The sequence below is a fragment of the Lycorma delicatula genome, chromosome 2 (genome assembly GCF_047948215.1).
Source record: "Lycorma delicatula isolate Av1 chromosome 2, ASM4794821v1, whole genome shotgun sequence".
NCBI classification, from domain to species: Eukaryota; Metazoa; Arthropoda; class Insecta; order Hemiptera; family Fulgoridae; genus Lycorma; species Lycorma delicatula.
In genome coordinates this window covers 5,038,744-5,061,990 of record NC_134456.1, presented here as the reverse complement: position 1 = coordinate 5,061,990, position 23,247 = coordinate 5,038,744, and the positions used below count along the sequence as shown (strand labels likewise).

The following is a 23,247-nucleotide window of genomic DNA, read 5'->3' as shown; positions in this document are numbered from 1 at the left end:
AGTCAAATGACTGAATACAAAAAAAAATATATACACATACACAGACACACATGTTTTATATATATTTATTTCAAGAAAATCAAGAACAAAAACTCTTGCAAGAATGACTTCACATGACCATTTTCAACACTAGCAAGCACCCAAAGATCGAACAAAACGTATATAAAAGTAGTAGGAGGACTGCAAGGGCCAAACAGTCCCATCGAATAGACTTGAATAATGTACTGCTGACTGAAGTGATCCTACACTATCATAAAAAATAACAATAGTATATTTGTGTTTTTTTTTTTGTAACCTGTTATAAACACATGTGTTTTTTTGGTTCAATAAATAAATAAAAAAATGCCTTTTTTTAAAGTGATGTCTAAAAAACGTTTTTCCCACACTGAAAAAGATAGAAATTCTCTATATTTTTTGCTCTTTTTACTATTGGAACCTGTCAACTAATGATTTTTTTGTTATTTTTTAAATAAGATATTATTAGTGTGAAAATTGTTATCAAAATTTATCACATAGGCGGCAGGAAAATGTTTCATTTATTTAAAAACCTATTTTTTTTATAAAGTTTCTAAAAATATTCATTTTCCCTAGATTTCAGTTTTCATTAAAAAAAACAAAACACTATTGAATGTCTTATTTTTTTTATTTACAGCTTGAGTTATTGAAATTGCAGTATAATAGTTCTCTAAATAGCCTCCAAAGCTGGCAAAATCAAATGTTATCGACTCAAGATCAGTTAGATAATATTGTTAAAGAAAAACTACAGAAAGAATTGGAATTAGAGGAAAATACACTACAACTTAATAAAATAACATTGTTGTGCAAGGTAATTGTTTATAAATTATTTCAATTATTAATTTTGTAATTATTTTATCTCAGAATTTAGATAAGTTTTCTAGTAAATAGTGTTTAAAATTGCCAGTCGCTATGGTGGAGCGCTAGCGTCTCTACCTTCCATCCAGAGGTCCTGGGTTCGAATCTTGGTCACAGGTATGGTAATGGCATTTTTCATACACTAATTTCCATATTCATATTCCCATGCACAAGCTTCTTAGGTGTTTCTATGATGAATTAAGTTATCTAATTGAGATATTGTGATCTTAAATTGATTGATTTATTGGTTTGTCTATAAATATATTTTGTTTCTTTGCGGTTTAGAATTTGTTACATTTAAAAAGAGAAAAATTATTTGAAATAATATGAAGTTATTATTACTGAATGTATGATTATTTTATTGACAAGCATTTAGAAAACACCCTGAAAGTACTTAGAGATTTTAAGAGTGTTTTATAGAACTTCAATCCAGCTGCTTAATGTTACAGTTTGTTAGTCAAAGTACGAGGGGATAGCTGAAGTGTAATGCACAGTTGCTTATAACTCAAAACTGAAAAGAAGATAGTTAATTGAAACAAATATGCACAAAAGTTCATTTTATTTACTACAAAAAATTATATTTATTTTCCCACATCACATTTATTATTTAATTATTACATTTCTTCCAACAGTGAACCAGTTGTCTCATTTTGTCAATGAAGAATGCTGGTGATGTTTGCTTGAATCATGACCTCACTGTGTGTCCTTCATTTCAATATTTGTGGTGAAATTAATACCTTTAATATCCCTCTTCAGAAAGAAGTGAAAATCACAAGGCACCAATTCTGGTGAGTATGAAGGGTGTGAAATAGATTCAAATTTCAACTTCACAACATGGTGGTTAACATGATGAATAAATTATTAGAGTACTATTAATCACTCCATGGATTGTTGAATGCAAGACACGTCTCCTAAGTTGTACCAAATGGAAATATTTCCACCTTCTTTTGGTGCTTCTCATCAGCTGCAAAAACTGATCGACCACTGCAAAATTCATCCTTGATATTTGTCTTCATCATCATCTGGTGTCTGCCTGGCAGCAGGTGCTGCCAGGCACCTTACATTAGACAGACAGCTTACACTACCACTGCAGTCTCCATACACGTCTGTCCCAAGCTTTTGTAACCATTATAAATTTTGACCTAAATTTAAATTAAATTGGATTATTTAAATTGGTGAATTTATTTGTATTTTATTCTATTGTAAATTTTTTGTTATATGGATTTCTTAATACGTTGACAGACGATATTTTTTTTAAAGCGTAAAAATTAAATTAATAGCAGCATGATTCATTAGTTATCAAATTTCTTTTTAAAATAGGATTTTAAGAAGTATGACATCATACGTGAGAAATTAGCAAACGTTTTCTATACAGAGTGTTACATTTGTGTTACATTTGTTACTCACACAGACTTGGAAAATTCTGAGAAATAGTGGTGGGGTTAGACCTGTGACACCATCAGAAAGCGTAAGTTATATGCGGGACTTTGTTGTGGTTAGATTAGTGTTATGAGTGTTATTTTTTTTAAGAAAAAAAACTGATCAGGAAAATCATAGACTGTGATTTGTATGAAGTACAGGTATGAGAATTTAATGTCAAAGGCCACTCCATGAAGACATGCATTGATTTATCAGAAGATTTCTTATTTGTTGATTTTTTTTATAGCATTAAAAAATATTATTATTGAAATTATAACATGTTTAAATGACAAATTATGTTTAAAATTGTAATTAAAATTAATTTCTTTTTTTTTTTCTTTTTTTTTTTTTTTTTGTCTTCAGTCATTTGACTGGTTTGATGCAGCTCTCCAAGATTCCCTATCTAGTGCTAGTCGTTTCATTTCAGTATACCCTCTACATCCTACATCCCCAACAATTTGTTTTACATACTCCAAACGTGGCCTGCCTACACAATTTTTCCCTTCTACCTGTCCTTCCAATATTAAAGCGACTATTCCAGGATGCCTTAGTATGTGGCCTATAAGTCTGTCTCTTCTTTTAACTATATTTTTCCAAACGCTACTTTCTTCATCTATTTGCCGCAATACCTCTTCATTTGTCACTTTATCCACCCATCTGATTTTTAACATTCTCCTATAGCACCACATTTCAAAAGCTTCTAATCTTTTCTTCTCAGATACTCCGATTGTCCAAGTTTCACTTCCATATAAAGCGACACTCCAAACATACACTTTCAAAAATATTTTCCTGACATTTAAATTCATTTTTGATGTAAACAAATTATATTTCTTACTGAAGGCTCGTTTAGCTTGTGCTATTCGGCATTTTATATCGCTCCTGCTTCGTCCATCTTTAGTAATTTTACTTCCCAAAAAACAAAATTCTTCTACCTCCATAATCTTTTCTCCTCCTATTTTCACATTCAGTGGTCCATCTTTGTTATTTCTACTACATTTCATTACTTTTGTTTTGTTCTTGTTTATTTTCATGCGATAGTTTTTGCGTAGGACTTCATCTATGCCGTTCATTGTTTCTTCTAAATCCTTTTTACTCTCGGCTAAAATTACTATATCATCAGCAAATCGTAGCATCTTTATCTTTTCACCTTGTACTGTTACTCCGAATCTAAATTGTTCTTTAACATCATTAACTGCTAGTTCCATGTAAAGATTAAAAAGTAATGGCGATAGGGAACATCCTTGTTGGACTCCCTTTCTTATTAGGGCTTCTTTCTTATGTTCTTCAATTGTTAAAAAATACAAAAAAATTGTTAAAAAATACAAAATTAATTTCAGATTGGTAAATTCCTTTTCCTATCGTAAGTATTTTTAAGATATTTTACTAAATTTTGATGTATACAAGTAGTTATGTAATAGCGGTTTTACAAGCTTAAGTAGACTAGTTATGGGAATTCTGAGTCAAATATATTTATTGTCATTTTTCTTTATTTTTATAACTAATGTGTATTATCCATCGCTGTTGGAAATATTTTTTAATGTGTTGAGTTATTGTAAATTTTTTTTGTAAAACTCGAGAGAGAAGCATAATATAATCAACATGGTCCTAGTACATTGTTTCGCAATTCTCGACATAGTAAGTTTATTTAAATTTGATGTTGTACATGAAGCTCACACTTTCTCCTTTGTATCGTAATTTCCAATCTTTACTTTATTTGTTAATTTATCCTTCTTCTGACTTCCAATGCAAGATTCCATTTCCTCACCCACATGTTCTAACCAATTTCCTTTTCTTTTTTTGTACTTCCTGAATATGCGCTCTTTCTTCTTTAATCCTGTTCATTACTTCCTTATTTCTCACTTTATTGGTCCAGTTTACTTTCTCCATTCTTTTCCATATCCATATTCAGAAGCCTCCAACATTCCTTTTTACATTAGCCTCAGTCCCTTTCCTTCTTCCTTTCTTGCTTTCTCTTATACAAGACACTATACATTCTTCCTTAACTCTTCAATCTTTTACTATACAGTAATTTCCTTTTCTTATTTAAGAAAAGGAAAGGACTTCGCCATTGCTATTCTTCCTTTATTTCCATTGCACTCTTCCAGCCCACTTTCACCATATAATACCAACGTAACTGTAATTCTTTACTTTTTCTGTTCTTCCTTCACTTGTCCTTACCTCTATCTCCTCTATTTCCTATTACTTTAGTTTTCCTATATTTGTCTTAATTTCTTCCTACAGGTCTGTTAATCTTTAAAGCATGCACGCATTTGTGTGTGGACATCAACTAGAATTACCATATCATCAGTAAACCTTATGCATCTTATTTCTTGTTCTCCTATATTTATTTCTTAATTAGTTAATAGATGTAACCTAATGAAACACAGTCTCTTTCCTCTTCTTCTCTCTAAATATCGTTCACAACATCCTTAGTGACCCAGGTGCATATCTGGTTCTGTTCCCTTTCCTGAAGCCAAATTGTTACTTTCCTGCACTCTCTTCCACTATTCTTACCAACCTCCAGTTTAGGACTATAATAATATTTTAGGGGGGTTATTACATTTATATTCGTTTTAAATGAAAAAAAGTTCTCAAGTTGAGAGTATTAAAACTTACTTAGTGGTATAAAATATTTCATTTATGATGTGTAATGTGGGTTAAAGGTAACTTTTTTTATATTGTATAACTATTTTAAAGTTTTTTTATATTCTTTATAGGATTTAGAAGCTGAATGTAACGCATTGAAAGATAAAAAGAATGGTGCAGTAGATGACCATCTGATGTTTACTAGAGTAAATGGTATATCAGCAGAATCAAATATGAATTTCAAAAATGCAGTATATACAAGCACACCATTAACTATTCCCATTAAAAATGTCAGTGTGTTGGTATGTAAATTTATTTTAGTATGTTTTTATAATTTTTATTTTTATTTTTGTATCTTTTATAGGTACCATTACTCAGGATATGCTTCAATAATCTACATTCTGTATAGGAGAAAAGATAACTTGTTAATTTATTTGTAAATTACATCAAGCATCCTTGTGAAACAAGCCATTGGCTGCTTGCTGTATCTGTTCATTTTAGCTCTTACATGATTAAAAATAGCTAATTTTAAAATAATTATAATTTTTTTGGCTGTTGTATATTATATAATAGCTGGAATTATTGCCATTACTCAAAACAAATTCCAAGATTTTTTTTACGGTATCTTGAAAAGTTTGCTTATAAAATTTTATGTGGGTGTGTCAATAATTATCTACAGTGCACTCTGTACGATAACATCATTTTTTTAATATAGCCCCTTGCTTTCCAATGTCTACTGCTGGGGACGTTTCTTTATGACCTCATAAAAAAGTTCTTGGTTGAGCAACAAGCCTAGCTTGTACCAATTGCTTCAATTTTTGGTTAGATGAATCAACGCTTCTTAATGTGTCTGAGTGGACCAAACTGAAGGAATGAGATCAGTACTATAATGGAGGCTATACAAATACCTCCAACTTGATTTAATCGGTTTTAGTTGTCCTCTTTTCGCATAAGATCATAAAGTTGTTATGACAGGTAAAGCAAAATTGACTATCTTTTAATTTTTCACTCTGTTCATAGACATGTTACTGTTGTAAAATACTGTTACTGTATTGTGCCAAAAGGTTTCGGTAGATATTTGCCCTTTCAAATTACAAAACAATGGAATAATTGACACTGCTCTTCTGGAAAGTGCAGTTAACATTACGATTGTGAGAGAATTGATTTATTAACTTAAAATCAATTTGAGTTTGATTAGACACAACGTATAACATTTGCATACAAAAAGAGCAGTGTTGCCAGCAGAAATAAAATGTAAATACATTGTGGATGATTATTGACTCACACTTATTTATTTATGTATAAATGTATAGCTGAAATAAAATAAGCTGGATTTTATGATTGTTACAAACTTTTAATAAACTTCCATTATATTTTGATATCACATATAAAGCAAAATGATAAAGATTAAATGAAATGACCTAATATCACATCTCACTAATTCGTTCAGTCAGAGTTATTTTTTATATCATTTGTTTAATGATGTTTTCAGTATGAAACTGACAGTACTGTGTGGAAATCGCAGAATTTAATTTCATGTGTTATTATTATTCACCATGCAAAATAAATTACTCCAACTGTATGTATGTAACTGTTAGCTTATATTTGGCTTTTTGTTTAAGTAATGGTTCTACAATTATGAAATTTCATCTGTTAAATGTGCTTTAGGTGGATCAATTCTAATAACTTTTTAAAATAAAAAATAAAAATTTGTTCAATTTTGGTGATCATTTAATTCAACATTGTGGATTTTGTGATAATTTTGTTAATCATGTTGCTTTTGGGTATTTTGAGCATTTCCAATCATCTTCAAAGGATGTACGTCCACATTTAAATTCATCAGCTTGCTTTTTAAGAATCCTTTAAAGTGTAATATAATTTTTTTTTTGTATGTCTATTGTCTGTGTGGTTAAACCTTTTAAAGCAGATTAATTTATAACAGTACAAATTTTTATTTAATCCATTTTTAAAAAAATATCAAAACTTATTTGGTTTACTCAATTTCCAAAATCAATTAACTAGATGTACAAGTCTGTAAGTCTAAATGCACTTTGCAGCATGCCATTTGAAAAACAATTCTTTACAAATATCATAACCATTTGGTCATACTTCGCTATCTGTTTGTCAGGACGAAACTTTCAGAATGACCTCATATTTTTGTGTTATTTCATGCAAATCTGAATTATTTCTTACTAAAAAAATTACAGGGCTTTGCCATATGTGCACTATTACTTGGGAAGAAAATTTTTAATAAATCTGTAGCTTAAATAACTTCATCAATCATTGTATACCAATATAAGTAATACTGTGTAGACAAGGTTATTATATACTGGACCTGATGCTTTGCTGATAAAACTTTTTGACTCTCTAAGAGACATTGAATTGTAAAAAAAATTTCAAAATAAAATCATCAGGAGACTTAGGAATACGTTGATCGGAAAGGCAGGTGATTGAAAGTCTTGGTGTTTGCTGCATTGACATCCTTTCTTTTTTTTCCCTGTTTAGCCTCCAGAAATTACTGTTCAGATATTACTTCAGAGGATGAATTAGGATAATATGTATGAGTATAAATGAAGTGTAGTCTTGTACAGTCTCAGTTCAACCATTCCTGAGATGTGTGTTTAATTGAAATCCAACCGCCAAAGATCACCGGTATCCAGTATCTAGTACTCAAATTCGTATAAAAATAACTGACGTTACTAGGACTTGAACGCTGGAACTCTCAACTTCCATATCAGCTGATTTGAGAAGATGTGTTCACCATGTTCACCTCTAGACCAACCTAGTGGGTTGACATTCATGCATCCTGAACATTCCCAATGAAACTGTCAGAACAGTACTGCATTCTATCTAATTTCTACAAATTGATGTTGTTAAAAATGGACCTGTTGTGATTTTGAAAGATGCTGAATTTTTGTAGACAATGTTGGAAATAATGACAGAAAACATAATAATCCTTGAGTAATGAAATACATTTCTACCTGTTGTGGTGTGTTAATAAATAGAACTCTGATATTAGCTCGATATAAATTCCAACTTAACTTCATGAGGGTCCATTTCATATAAAATGGGTCACAGTGTGGTGTGGGGGTTGTGATGTTTATGATAATCTGGCCATATTTCTTTGAAGAAGGTGGTCAGATAGTCAGTGAATGCAAAATGGCACAATTCAGTGCTGTGCAGAACTTTACAGAAGGGGCTTAAACTGAACCAAACTGTAGTTCCAACAGAATGGGGCAACTGCCCATATAGCTATGGTTTTGATGAAGTGTTAAGGAGGATGTTTCCAATGTTTAATTTCCTTACTTAGTGACATCACATGGGAATCCCACCCACTTGACTTGGTATGTAACTTCTTCCCATGGGGTTATTTAAAATCCAAAGTTTGTATTAGAAAACCGCATTCACTGTCTGAGTTATAGGTGCATGCTGCAAAGCATAATGAAAAGTTTAAGTGATTGACTTCAGCAGTGTATAAACCAAAACGGATGATATTTGCAAAATGTTATTTTCTGCACTTAATGTTAGTGATTTGCAAAACAAAAAAATCTTTTTAGTATAATAAAAACAAAAAAAATTGTATTACTATACTTAAGAAATATAAAATGAAAATTGATTGCTATGAAAAATCATTACAGGTTATTGTTAGATGAGAATTTAACTTTTAACTATTTATTTTTCAATTTGTCTCAGTCTCAAACATTTTTATCATTAGTTAATAATATCTGTTGGTAAACTTTATTTTATTATTTGTTTGTTATTATTATTGGGTCAATCCATTTAAAGTGACCCAGAGGTAGTTGCTTGACGAATTCCAAAAAATGAAACTTACCCACTTGTTTCCTACATGTTTCAGGATCTTAATACTATTTTTTTTAAATTTTTTATTTAAGCAGTTTACCTGTGACGGCCATTTTTGTTATGGTGCGCACTGTATTTTTGTGATTGTAAGGGTTTATGAAAAAAAATCATAACTAAAAAACTATTGATCCTGGAAGAATGAAACAAAAAGCAATTTATTCATATTTTTTCAAGGTAAAAGATTGGTTCAGCGGTTTATTTACCTATTTCTCTTATTTCTACGAGAAAATTACCAATAAAGTTGAATATGAAAAATGGTGAAATTTTATTTCTGATAATTTTTTCAAGAGGCAGGGATGGCATCCAAAGTTTAAATTGTCTTTTTATATCTAGGTATATGTTAGTAGTTTTACCATAAATAATATTAATGGTGATATACTTATCCCTAAATTTTTATGAATTTTTAAAATTAATGTGTTTTGAAAAATTCAAATTTTGACTTCAAATAACTGTGATCGGGTAGGTGATAAAAATCTCAAATTTGAACTACTTAGTGATTTTGTAGATGTTCATGGCAAATAAAAAAGTTTCTTGTGTATTGTATTAATAAAAAAGGTAAACCTTTAAAAGCCAAAAAATCCTTTAAAAAGCCCATATAAAATTTAATTTAAGTATCGCTTTTAAACCCTTTAAAAGCGATACCATTTTGACTTACTAAATAAGTGCTCCAAGGGGGTTTCTTGTCTTCTTGACACTTTAATATTTTTATACTTATTACTATAGTTGAAATAAACTTGTAAAGTTTGAACCATTCAACTGCAGTATTATAAGAGGCGCTTGAAGTCATTTCCAGTCATCAGGAAAATTCATGTAGTTTGAATTAGCTCAGTAGTAACATGTAGTAACATGCTCATTTATACTTGTTGCATCAATTAGCTTTGCAGTTACAGAATGGTCAGTGTGATAGTCAGTGATCTGTTCACATCTTTATCGAGTGTCTCAAATTTCATCCTGTGTTTGGAAGTGTTTATTAAATAAATATTTACTTAAATATTTAAGTAATAAATATTACTTAATATTTGATTTACAAATTTTGAAACCAGCTAAATTTACATTATTTTCAAGTAATTTATGTGAATGAAGAGCATCATAAAACAGTGTATGGTACAGTGCCAAAAGAACTCATTAAAATTTGCGAATTTAGTAAAAAAAACAAACAACTTATTTTTTTATGTGTTAATTCAGATGTCATTAATGTTGAAAATTTAAATTTAGTTCCTGGAAAGTCTCTTTGTGTTAACAGTTTCAAAAGTATTTTTTCTCAGCAGAACAAAGAACTAACTGTATGAATGTGAAGACCTAGAGCAATACATTTCCCCATATCACAATATTGAACAATTGGATACTGTTTGTAGCATTTTGGGTGTATCATGTCCATCAAAATTGAAAAAATTAATCGCAGATCAAAGGCTATCAGCATTAAAATTTAAAATAAATAAGGTATCAGAAATTTAAAAAGAATCTTGAATTGTGTATTGACTCAAAAGTTTCTGAAAATGAAAATTCAGCTCAATCTTCTTCACATGAATATGATGATCTTTTTTTAAAACTAAAAGAAAAATGTTTTCTTGCTTCTAAAGAAGATAAGGTTAAAATTAACAGTTTACTTTGCCAATCTTGGACCAGATCTAAAATAATATCAGAGTTCAATGTTTTTGAGCGTTTGGTTAGACTTGAGAATTAGTTAATGAGCAAGGCATTCTACCAAAGTTAGGTAAAAGACATAAAACAAGAATTTAAAAAAAACAGAATTAAACACAATTAAAAAAGTTGTGATATTTTATGAAGTCAATAATAGCAGGCTGTGTCCTAGTAAAAAGGATTGTGTTAGCACATGTGTTGGTGTCAAAGTAAAAGTGCCTTGTTCTGAACTTAAATTAATTGTACGTCTCCTTCAAAAGTGAAAACCCTGAGGAAAAAATGGAAGACAAAAATTCTGCAAACTCAGTCCAAAATGGTGCATGGTGGATGGTATATCCAGGACTCATAAGTTTGTGTCTGCCCCCACCACCAGAACATCAAACTCATGATTGATGATCCCAAATTTAATGTTGATTATAAGGACTTAGTAGACATCTTTGTTTGTGACAAGATGAATGTGTGTACCAAATGTTCAGGTAAGCAGGCAGTGTTTGACATGCCCAACCTTTCTGAAGAGTGTGGTGTGTTGCCAGATACAATAATATACAAACAGTGGGTAACAGCCGGTAGGGCAGAGATTATTACTATTCTTCAGACCAAAGATGAGTTTTTCAAATTTTAGTGGAACAATTGGAAAAGCTGAAAACTCAACATTTTATGTCAAAATCTTAAGCTTAGTTTTTCAAGAAGAAAATATCAGAATTAGGTGAAGAAGAATGTTTGGTGATTGCAGTCTTTGCAGAAAACTTTTCATTTCTTGTTAAGATGAGATACAGTTTCCATTGGGTCAACAACTAAGCCACAGTTCACCCTTTTGTGTTCTATTTCAAGGAAAATGATGTATTACAACACAAAAGTGTCTGTATTTTAAGTGATCGCTTGAAGCACAATACAACAACATTTTATTGCTTTTAAAAACATTTAACAGACCATATCAAGGAAGTATATGAGGACATTAAAAAACTCATCTATTCTATTGATGGAGCTTCAAAGTCAGTATAAAAATAAAAAGATTTTTGTAAGTCACAAAAAAGACTTCGACCGTAAAGCCAAATGGCACTTATTTGGATCATCCCATGGGAAAAACACCTGTGATTGTGTGGGAGGAACAACAAAACAAGAGTGGGTGGCAAGCCTGTAAAGGCCATTAAACAGTCATATACTAAACGATGATGAAATGTATTTATTTTGTAATCACAAGCTGAAAAACATCAAGTATTTGTAGATTAAATCAGATGAGATAGCTGAGACTTCAGAAACTCTAAAAAACCGTTGTGACTGCTGTGAAAGAGTTGGTACTAGAAGCTACCACAAATGTGTTCCTGTGTCAGAAGGCATTGTAAGATGTTACTTTATTTCAGACTTCAAGGGCTATGAAAATCATCCTGTGTCACTTAAGGAAAAAGACTCTATTGCTTGTGTGTGTGACGATCAGTGGTGGATAGGAGAAGTTGTAGACATTAGCCTCAAAAATGACGATGTGCAGGTTCATTTTTTCCACCAGCTGGACTGCGTACATCATTTCAAAAGTCTCAACAAGACAAAATGTGAGTACAAGTCTGCAAAGTCCTGAGAAAGTTGACATCATTTGAACTAACTACAGTGACAGGTCGTTCTCACACAATTTCAAGAGAATTATCAGAAGAGATATCGCAGCTGTTGGTTAACCACACTAAATAATAAACTTTCATTGCTGCAAAAACAAGCTATTTCATTGGAGAACAATTAAAATTTTGCTACAATTTATTTTTTCTTCGATAATGTTAACAAAAATAAACCAGTATAAAAATAAAAATGAGTTCTTGAAAAAAGAAGTAGGCTACTCATTGAAATCTCAGTTTGGGTAAGTTTTACAAGCATTTTTGAATCAAAATTGTATTAGGTTACTGGTATTGGTTAAATTATCATTAAATTACAACCTATCATTAATAGTTTAAAGAAAAACTATTTTTAAAATATTGAAAATGTCAACTTCAACAACATTGGGGCTAAACATAAAAAATGTAAAGTGCAAAGAAGACAAGAAACCCTCTTGGAGCACTTATTTAATGAGTCAAAATGGGTATCACTTTTAACCAGTTTTTCATGATTTTTGAGAGGTGGTTATAACTTTTTTATTAGTACAATATACAAGAAAGGTTTTTATTTGCCATAAACATATACAAAAACCCTAATTTGTGCAAATTTGAGATTTTTATCACCAGCCCCATCAGAGATATTTGAAGCCAAAATTTGAATTTTTAAAGTTATAGTTCTCTTGGTGCGTTAGAAGAATCTGATCAGAGTGTATTTTCAGCAGGTTATAGAAGTTGCGCGTGCTGATGTAACACACCATTTTGCGAAGGCCCAGGCTGATCAGTTTGCATGTACATGCAAGTAATTTCTAATTCAGTCAGTCGTTAAATGCAATTAAGTGATTAGCACGTGTTGTAAACATAACAGACATTGGGTCATAATAAATATATATTTATATACATGGGTATTATAAATATCCGTGAATATTGTTGTTCATATTCATAAAACTTTATTTATATTGTGGTGTATATATATGTATATATTTTTTTTTTGTGAAAATTGTGTATCAAGATTTGAGGTTATATATATATATGTAAGTATTATTTTTAATGAGTAAAATTGTATTTTTTAATGACACAGAAAATAGCATACATCAGATAAATTATTGATTTGCATAAATAATTTTAAATTTACCAAAAACAAAATTTTTAATTAAATTTTTTTTTTGTCTTCAGTCGTTTGATGCAGCTCTCCATGATTCCCTATCTAGTGCTAGTTGTTTCATTTCTGTACACCCCCTACATCCTTCATCCCTAACCATTTTTTTTTACATATTCCAAATGTTGCCTGCCTGCACAATTTTTTCCTTCTATCTGTCCCTCCAATATTAGAACGACTATTCCAGGATACCTTAATATGTGTCCTGTAAGTACATCTCTTCTTTTAACTATATTTTTCCAAATGCTTCTTTCTTCATCGATTTGCCACAATGCCTCTTCATTTGTCCCTTTATACACCCATCTGATTTTTAACATTCTCCTATAGCACCACATTTCAAAAGCTTCTAATCTTTTCTTCTCAGGTACTCCGATCATCCAAGTTTCACTTCTATATAAAGCAACACTCCAAACATACACTTATATCGCTCCTGCTTTGTCCATCTTTAGTAATTCTACTTCCCAAATAACAAAATTCTTATACCTCCATAATCTTTTCTCCTCCTATTTTCACATTCAGTGGTCCATCACGTTATTTCTACTACATTTCATTACTTTCGTTTTGTTCTTGTTTATTTTCATGTGGTAGTTCTTGTATAGGACTTCATCCATGCCGTTCATTGTTCCTTTGAAATCGTTTTTACTCTCAGCTAGAATTACTATATCATTAGCAAATCATAACATCTTTATCTTTTCACCTTGTACTGTTACTCTGGTTCTAAATTGTTTTTTAATATCATTAACTATTAGTTCTATGTAAATATTAAAAATTAACAGTGATGGGGAACATCTTTGTTGGACTTCCTTTATTATTACAGCTTCTTTCTTATGTTCTTCAATTATTACTGTTGCTGTTTGGTTCCTGTAAATGTTAGCAATCATTCTTCTATCTCTGTATCTGAAACCTAATTTTTTAAAAATTGCTAACCTTGCCCTTATACTTTTCCTGAAACCAAATCGGTCTTCTCATAACACTTCTTCCACTCTCCTCTCAATTCTTCTTGTTCTGTATTCTTCACATTTATCTGCTCCTGCTTTCTGTGGTATCATGACTATAACACTCTTTTTGAAGTCTGACGGAACTTCCCTCTGTTCATAAATATTACACAACAGTTTGTATAATCTATCAATTGCTTCCTCACATGCACTGCGCAGTAATTCTGCAGGTATTCCATTTATTCCAGGAGCCTTTCTGCCATTCAAATCTTTTAATGCTTTCTTAAATTCAGATCTCAGTATTTTTTCTCCCGTTTCATCCTCTTCGACTTCCTCTTCTTCCTCAATAACACCATTTTCTAATTCATTTTCTCCATATAACTCTTCAATATATTCCACCCAATTTACCTTTCTTATTATAAATCAGTGTACCATCTTCGTTTAACACATTATTAGATTTTAATTTATGAATCCCAAAATTTTCCTTAACTTTCCTGTATGCTTCGTCTATTTTACCAATGTACATATCTTTTTCCACTTCTGAACATTTTTCTTTAATCCACTCTTCTTTTGCTAGTTTGCACTTCCTGTTTATAGTATTTCTTAATTATCAGTAGTTCCTTTTACTTTCTTCATCACTAGCATTCTTATATTTCCTACGTTCATCCATCAGCTACAATATATCGCCTGAAATCCAAGGTTTTCTATTGTTCTGCCTAAGTTTGCTTATGCTGGTTTATGAATTTCCTTTTTAACATTCTCCCATTCTTCTACATTTTGTACTTTATCTTATTTACTCAGACTTCTTGCGATGTTTTCTCCAAAAATCTTTTTTACCTTCTCTTCCTCAAGCTTCTCTAAATTCCACCAATTCATCTGACACCTTTTCTTCAGGTTTTTAAAACCCCAATCTGTATTTCATTATCACTAAATTATGGTCGCTATCTATGTCTGATCCAGGGTAAGCTTTGGAATCAAGTTGATTTCTAAATCTTTGCTTAACCATGATATATTCTATCTGATACCTTGCAGTATTGTCTGGCTTTTTCCATATGTATATTCTTATATTATGATTTTTAAACTGGGTGTTGGCAATTACTAAATTATACTTCATGCAAAACTCTATAAGTTGGTCCCCTCTTTCATTCCTTTTGCCCAGCCCATATTCACTCACTGTATTTCCTTTCTTACCTTTTCCAATGCTTGCATGCCAGTCTCCAACTATTATTAAATTTTCATCTCCTTTTATGTGTTTAATTGCTTTGTCAATTTCTTCATGTACACACCTCATCATCATCATGGGTGCTTATAGGCATATAGACGTTAACAATCATTGTCGGTTTAGGTTTTGATTTTATCCTTATTACAATGATTCTATCGCTATGCATTTTGAAATACTCTTCTCTCTTCCCTATATTCTTGTTCATTACGAATGATAATAGTGTACTGATAAAATAAAACCATATGTATCATATTTTTCGTATCATAAGCCGCTGATAACCCTCATGCCAATTCAGTTTTCTTCTGAGGAATTAATGGAACTAATCGAAATATATTCTACAACCTTTGTTTTATATGACAACAAATACTTCAATACTTTTTAAAATTTATAAAATAAATATTTTATTTAATTTAATTGTTATTTATTCAAACGTTTATTCATGGTATTTAATGTCATCTATCGATCGTTTGACTTGGTTCAAATTTGTTGAATGCATAAAAAAATTCTTTTTTTATTCATGCCAAAGAAGTATAACTTCTTTTGTACATAAGTACACACAAGCTTTTTTTTTTTAAAAGTATTAGTTTTCACTATTTAGTGGTAAGTATGTCACTATTATTATTATTATTATTGATGGTAAAACTACTACCACATACTTGCATGTAAAAGTATAATTCAAGCAGTGTATGCCATCCCTGCCTCGAAAAAAATTACCAACAGTGAAATTTCACTGTTTTTCATGTTCAACGTTTTTGGTAATTTTCTCATAGAAAGAAAAGAGATAGGTAAATAAACCACTAGATCAATCTTTTACCTTGAGAAAATATGAATAAATTGCTTCTTTTTTTTTTCATCCTTCCAGGACCAATAGTTTTTTAGTTATGATTTTTTTCGTAAACCCTTACAATCATAAAAATAGGTGTGTGCACCATAACAAAAATGGCTGTCACAAGTAAACTGCTTAAATCAAAAATTAAAAAAAGATAGTTTTAAGGTCCTGAGACATGTAGGAAACAAGTGGGTAAGTTTCAGTTTTTTTGGAATTGGTCAAGCAACCAGCTTATGTTTTTTTGTAACACTTCAAATGGATTGATTCTATTATTATTATTATTATTATTATTATTATTATTATTATTATTACAGAGTAATGAATCTTTTGAATATGACAACTTCCGTGAAACACCAGTTAGAGGATTACCATTGGAAATGATACACAAATCATTGAAAGATGAAATGGAAGCTGAGGTTATATTTTTTATTAATACATTTAAATCTAGTAATTCTATTAAATGTTTATTTACTTTAGATTTCCCTCTTATAAAGATAGACTAGAGCATAATGTTAATAACAGTAATAATACAAAATATATAACTTTAACAAAAGTCAAATCAAGCCTCCATGAGGTGCGCCTGGATATATCTGGAACAAATAGAGAAATTTGTCTGGTGAACTGAATCTAAACAAACTTCACAACTGCTATCAACAAGTCATACCCTATTATCACCTAACTTGATCACATCTAGTTTTAATTTTGGACATAGTTCCTTCCACCACAGGTGACCTCTTGACAGTCAACCATGAAAGGTTTTGTAAGGAATACTTCTTTGGCTGAACTAAGCAACACCAGAGTTTAGAGAAGGCAGCACTCGGATATGGTGGGTTGCCACTTAGAAGATAACATGTGATCAGAAGCACTGGAATGCCCTAACTGCACACATGAACAAAAACAATACAGAATCCAAAATCAAACCGAAGTGGCAATATATAAAACCAATGTAAATATAATATAATTTATATATATTATACTATATAAATAATATGTAATAAATATTTATAATATGTAATATATAAAACCAGACGCCACATATTCAGTAGAAACACTCTTCCACCTGAATGAACAATCAAAGACCTACAGATTCCAGAAAATCGAATGAAGAATTGGAAGAACCTTTATCAACAAAAAGTGCCAGAGATGGGCAATGGTGGATTGTGCCCAACAAAATCGTGTACAAAGAGTTAGAACCCATCATATGTAGAAAAATGCTTAAACTGCAAATAAAGGCTTAAATGCCAAATTTTAATCTGCTTAAACATTATTGTGTTGTAAAATTTGTATACTTACTTTTTGACTGCTTAGTAAAGTATCATTGTAGTAAATTTAAAAAAAGAGTATATGTAAATATATACAGTATTCTGACAGAAATGGCCATAGATGATAAAATAAAAAATATTATACAAACATTTTTAATACTCTTTCTAAAGTTAAATTTATGGGAGAATAAATCAATCTAGGTGTAAGGCAAGGAGATGGATTATTTCAAATACTCTTTAACTCTATTCTAGATAAAATAGTTAAGAATGGAGGAAAACATTGAAAGTAATTGAGGTTGAAATAACAAGATCAGGCTTCAAAAAGGACAATCTAGAAATAGATTTATTGCCTTTCAGGCAGTCTAATTTCACATTTTATTTAAAACCTGTGCCATGCCCACTAAATGAAGTAATTTTCCTGAACCTATGTTGCCATTTTGCCCCGCAGCCTGTATTTAATAGGCTTTCAATATCATAGTATATATGCTTGTTTTGGTCAATAATCAATAATACATTTCAGTGGTAACTCCGGCTGCATCTTGCAGTTAAGGCATATAAAACAAAAATGTGTTTGGGTTTATAATTATGAATAATCAAACAATTTTGAAGTAGCAATAATTCAAACAGAAATGTTAAAAGAAATTACGGAAAAAATGGCCTTACAGATTTTCTATAAAAAAATAGATTTTCTGAAAAATATTTATAATAAACCCAAATCTCCAAAACTAACTACACTAAAATAGAAATAGTTGAGAAGTTTAAATATATGAGTATAAGAGAAATAATACTGTATTTAACCCTAGAAAGGTTCACCTCAGAAATGAAAACAGAAGTAAAATGAAAATAGCCTATCAGCTATACGAGGTGTGTTTAAAAAGTAGCGAGAATTTTTGTTTTTTGGAAACAATTTATTTATTCGTTAATTAATTTTATCCCCTTCAAAATAGTCCCCATTAGATATTATACACTTATGTCGCACTTTTTCCAATCCCCGAAACACTTCTGGAACACGATCTTTGGAATGGTGTTTAGCTCTTTCAGCTATTCACTTTTAATCTCATCTATGCTTGTAAAACGACAGCCCCTTAAGATTCTCTTTATTTTTGAGAATAATAAAAAAGTTACACAGGGCATGTCTGGCGAATATGGTGGCTGGGGTACCATTACAGTGTTGTTTTTGCTAAAAATTGATGAACAAGCAATGAAGTGTGAGCAGGCACATTATCGTGGTGCAAAAGCCATAAATTGTTTCGTCACAAATCCAGCTATTTTTTCTGATTACTTCACAAAAATGGCGTTGAACTTGTAGGTAATACTCCTTATTGATCATTTGACCGTGTGGCAGAACTCATGATACACTATGCTGTTAAAATCGAAGAACATGGTGGCATAACCTTCACATTCGATCATATATGTCGAGCTTTTTTCGGTCTTGGTGAACCAGAATGCCTCTACTGAGACGATTGAGCCTTAGTTTCTACATCATATCCGTAAACCAATGTTTCATCACCAGTTATGACATGTTTCAGTAGTTCTGCATCGTTGTTGACTTCATTTAGCGACTCCTGAGCAACTTCCATTTGCCGCTATTTTTGTTCGAAATTCAACAATTTTGGAACAAATTTTTCTGTCGCACATTTCATACCCAAAACATCCAAAAAAAATTTCATGACATGAACCAGTTGATATCCCAACATCATCAGCGATTTCTCTTGTTGTGATTTTGCAATCATTCATAATCATTTCTTTCACTTTCACTTTCATAATCATTTTTTCCAAGTTTTCATCGATTGTTGATGTGCTGGGGTGTCCGTGGCACTTGTCATCTTCAACATGTTCACAACCTTCTTGGAAATGCTTTTATCATTCGTAAACCTTTGCTTTATTAATAGCAGACTCACCAAAAGCAATATTTATCATTTTTAAAACATTGCTACACTTTATTCCATTCTTACAGCAAAATTTAATACAAATTCTCTGATTGATTATTTATACAAATAAAAAATTGCAGATTCTACCAAAACATGTGTTATCCTTTTGACAACTGACAACAGACTAAACATTGAATATGGCTAAAAATATACAGATACTTTTCAGACATTTTTACCAATACAACAATGAAAAAATCCCGAGAATCAGACTAATACAACCTGCAAAATTTCAAAATTCTCGTTACTTTTTGAACACACCATGTATATCTATACAAAAGAAAAAATCCTTTTAACAGAAAATTTAAACATTGTAACACAACCATTAAACCTGATTGCTTATATACGCTGCAGAAATGATTAGTCAAAAAATTGAAACTGGGAAAAATATTTACAAAGGAAAATTTTAAGAAAGATTTTAGAATTTAATTGTAAAAATAGTCAAAATACTTTAGGATTAAATGAAGACATTTACCAGAAATTTGAAAAAAATAACAACTATAAAAAAAAGATAGGCTTTTATGGATTTTTAAAAGAATGGATGAGCAAAGATTATTACAAAGAATATCTTTCTAAATTAAAAACCAAAGTAACTAGTTTTGAAAAATCGAAAGAGGTGCAAAAGAATTAAATACTAAATAAGAAGAAATTTTTGACTAAAATATACCAGAAATAAAATGAAAAATTTCAAGTTTTCAGGAAAAAACGAGAGGAAAAAGGAAAAGAAAGTTTTTCGTAACAGAAAGAAGTAAATCAGAGAATGAAAATGTAATGGAAAAAAGGAAACAAAATGCAAAGTAAAGTTGTTTTTAATTCAAATCTGTATTTGCCCAAACAAAAAAAAAAAAATGAAAAAAAATGCTATAAGTAATATACTACACTTAGGCTGCGTATGACGTTTTTAAGGTTCTTGTGTGGTCTTAACTGCAGGCTTATGCAGCTGGCGTTACCACTGAAATGTGTTATTGATTATTGATTGAAACAAGCATACGTACTATGACAATGAAGACCTATTAAATACAGACTGCGGGGCGAAATTGTAACATAAGTTAAGGAAAATTACTTCGTTTAGTGGACATGGCGCATTTAAATAAAATGTGAAATGAAGGTAAGGTGTACATACTAGGATATGACTATTAGGCTGTATTCAAATCAGCATGAAAATACGCGAACAGCCCAGCTATTGTCATTCAATGTATCTTCATTTCAGAGTATACTGAACAATGATACATGAGTATGCGAGCTTCAATAGGAGTTGCACAATAGGCCTGCTCCACTGTAATCACAATGCCGATGCTGTCAATGCGATTGTGCTCATATTGTTTTTTTTCTTCTTGTCTAAAATCTCTTGATTGTTTGTCATTCATCTGATAGATTTGTGCTTACAGTTGTTTAAACAAAAATTTTAATAATATGTTAATCGCCCATCGTGTAGAAAAGAAAGTTGAATGAAGAAAAGAGAACATTTAATATAGAGTGGAAGCAGGATTACGTCTTTATTGCCCTGAAAGATAAAATGGTGTGTTTGTTGGGTAATATAGAACTTACAAGTTTAAAAGAATCCAATGCAAATCAGCATTATTTAACTCATAAAGAATATAAATATGCCAAGTTAGAAGCAGAAGCTCATCCAATCTGCACTTCAAAAATTGAAAAAAAAAAGAAGATGCATCAACAGGTAGCTTTTAGTGCTTTTATGATGAAAAATATTACTACAATTGATATTACTTACAAAATAGCACATATATTTGGAAAAAGGTTATACCATTAACTGATGTAGAGGTAATAAAATAATGTATTGTTGAAGCAGTGGGTTGTTTAGATCTGGGAAAACTTTACAAATACAAACAATTACCTCTTTTTAGAACTACAACTGATAGACAGCACGAATTAGCTCAAAATGTGAAAGAACAACTTTACAAAGTAATTGAAAATAAAGATGTATATTTTTATAAAGATGGAACAACAGCTAAAACAGACTTAACTCAAGTGCTGCATTTTATTTGTGCGATAACAAATTTTTATTAAAGTTTTAACTTGATGACAACAAATCTTAACATTTCACAAGAAACAAGAAAAACCGTGCAAATTATCAGATCAAGAATTTTGTAGAAACGCTGCATTTGTGTTTGATATTATGGAAAAGCAAAATGATTTAAATATTTCCCTGCAAGATAAAACTAAACACATATATGATATACGACAAAAAATTCTCGTGTTTTGAAAAAATAACATTTTTCAAAACTTTGTTTTCTCTGAAAAACACTTTTTGCAATTATCAATAATTTTATATGAATAGAAATATGAACATGAAACCTTTGATTACACAGTTGTCTTAGATTCCTTAATTAAAGAATAAGCAGAAAGATTTTCAGATTTTGAAGAACATACTCTTGGAATGAAACTAGTTTTTGAACCACATCTGATTGATACCTCAGAAGCTCCCAAACAACTACAAATGTAACTAATTGAATTGAGAGAAGATAATGTTATGAAATCTCTTTTTGATGCAAAAAAAGACCCGATTAAAGTTTGGAAAAATGCAGTTGAATACTCTCACTTATATCAACATGCACGCTGTTTGATTTCTAGCTTTAGATGTACTTACTGTTGTGAATCAATGTTTTTATATGCGCATAAACATTTAACGACAGATAACTGATGCTCATTTAGACTAACTCAAGCTACAACTTAGAAAGTTGGAACCAAATATTTGATTACTTGCAAACAAAAAACAGATTCAAAAATCTCATTAAATAACTAACACTTGTGTTATTAATCTAAAATAAATAAAATATATACATTGTATTTATTTTAGTTTATTATGGGTATTTGTGTAAAAATAAATCAGAAAAATCACAGCTGTGACCAGTAAGTATATATTAACTTGTGTGGCCTTTTCATACTGCTGGAGGTGATTGTGGCCCTCCACAGTAAAAAGGTTCCCCACTCCTGTACTATACCATAATTATCAAAAGCTATAAGGATAAATCAATTAAATTAAGAAAATTAACAAAGAACTGGACAATGAATTTAATTGAATTGAATTATTTAGTTTTTTTTTGTAGTTATGTTGTGTTTTTATTTGTTTTTTTTGTGTTTTAGTGATTTTTTTCTTTAATTATATTTATTATTTTCCTATTTAGAGAGGTTTCAGTTTACAGTTGGGAAAGGAAATAAAATTATTAAGGTTTTTAATATTAAAATGAGATTTAAGATATCAACATTTGACTGAACTAAAATTTGTTTGGAACTGAACATGCTTTTGTTCTAGAAATTTTAAAAAACTTTTAGAGATATTTATTGGTACTGCATGACCAAATTAACATTGTATCTGGACTTTATGAGCTCAGTTCTGCTGTCAACACCAATCTACATTGTAATCAACTTCACATGCAGAAATAATGTAAACTAATGATCTACTTCAGTCTCAGTTGAAGTAAATGAAATAACCTTTTCTTTTCTTCATTAAAGAATTTAATAATACAGCTAATAATATTTGCTCCTTTGTTATGAGTATACGTGTATAGTTTTGCCATATTTTGTGGACTTTTTCTTATTTACGGTCTTAACGATTGCAAAATAAATACTAAAAAGACAATAAGATAGATAAAATAGCAAAAGACCTAATAAAATAAATTTAATGGTAACTGAAAATTCTGTGAATAAACAATGCAAAATTAAATATTAATATCTGTATTGAATACAAATAGTAATAATAACAATAATAAAAATTTGTTATATTTATTAGTAATAATAAAATTATAATGCTTAATACATATAATACATGAACAGTTGTAATAAATGCTTACAACCCATCTGCCTTACAACAATATGGTTATTGAATCAGTTGATGATTTAGAAGTCTTTAGTTTACATTTTTTCTACATGCAATGTTAAGTTGATTGTACTCTAAATACAATAAATAAGAATCCAGTTGTACTAATCACATCAGTAA

General features: G+C 30.4%; 1 protein-coding gene across 2 annotated transcripts in view; it reads left to right on the top strand.

Moving 5' to 3' along the window:
• LOC142320103 (uncharacterized) overlaps positions 1 to 23,247 on the top strand; it is a 157,604-nt gene that overhangs the window by 85,791 nt on the left and 48,566 nt on the right. For both annotated transcript variants that reach the window (XM_075357782.1, XM_075357781.1), the window contains exons 8-10: positions 653 to 826; positions 5,010 to 5,180; positions 16,414 to 16,515. In XM_075357782.1, coding sequence (XP_075213897.1) covers positions 653 to 826; positions 5,010 to 5,180; positions 16,414 to 16,515 — 447 coding nt within the window. The remainder of the gene's footprint in view (positions 1 to 652; positions 827 to 5,009; positions 5,181 to 16,413; positions 16,516 to 23,247) is intronic.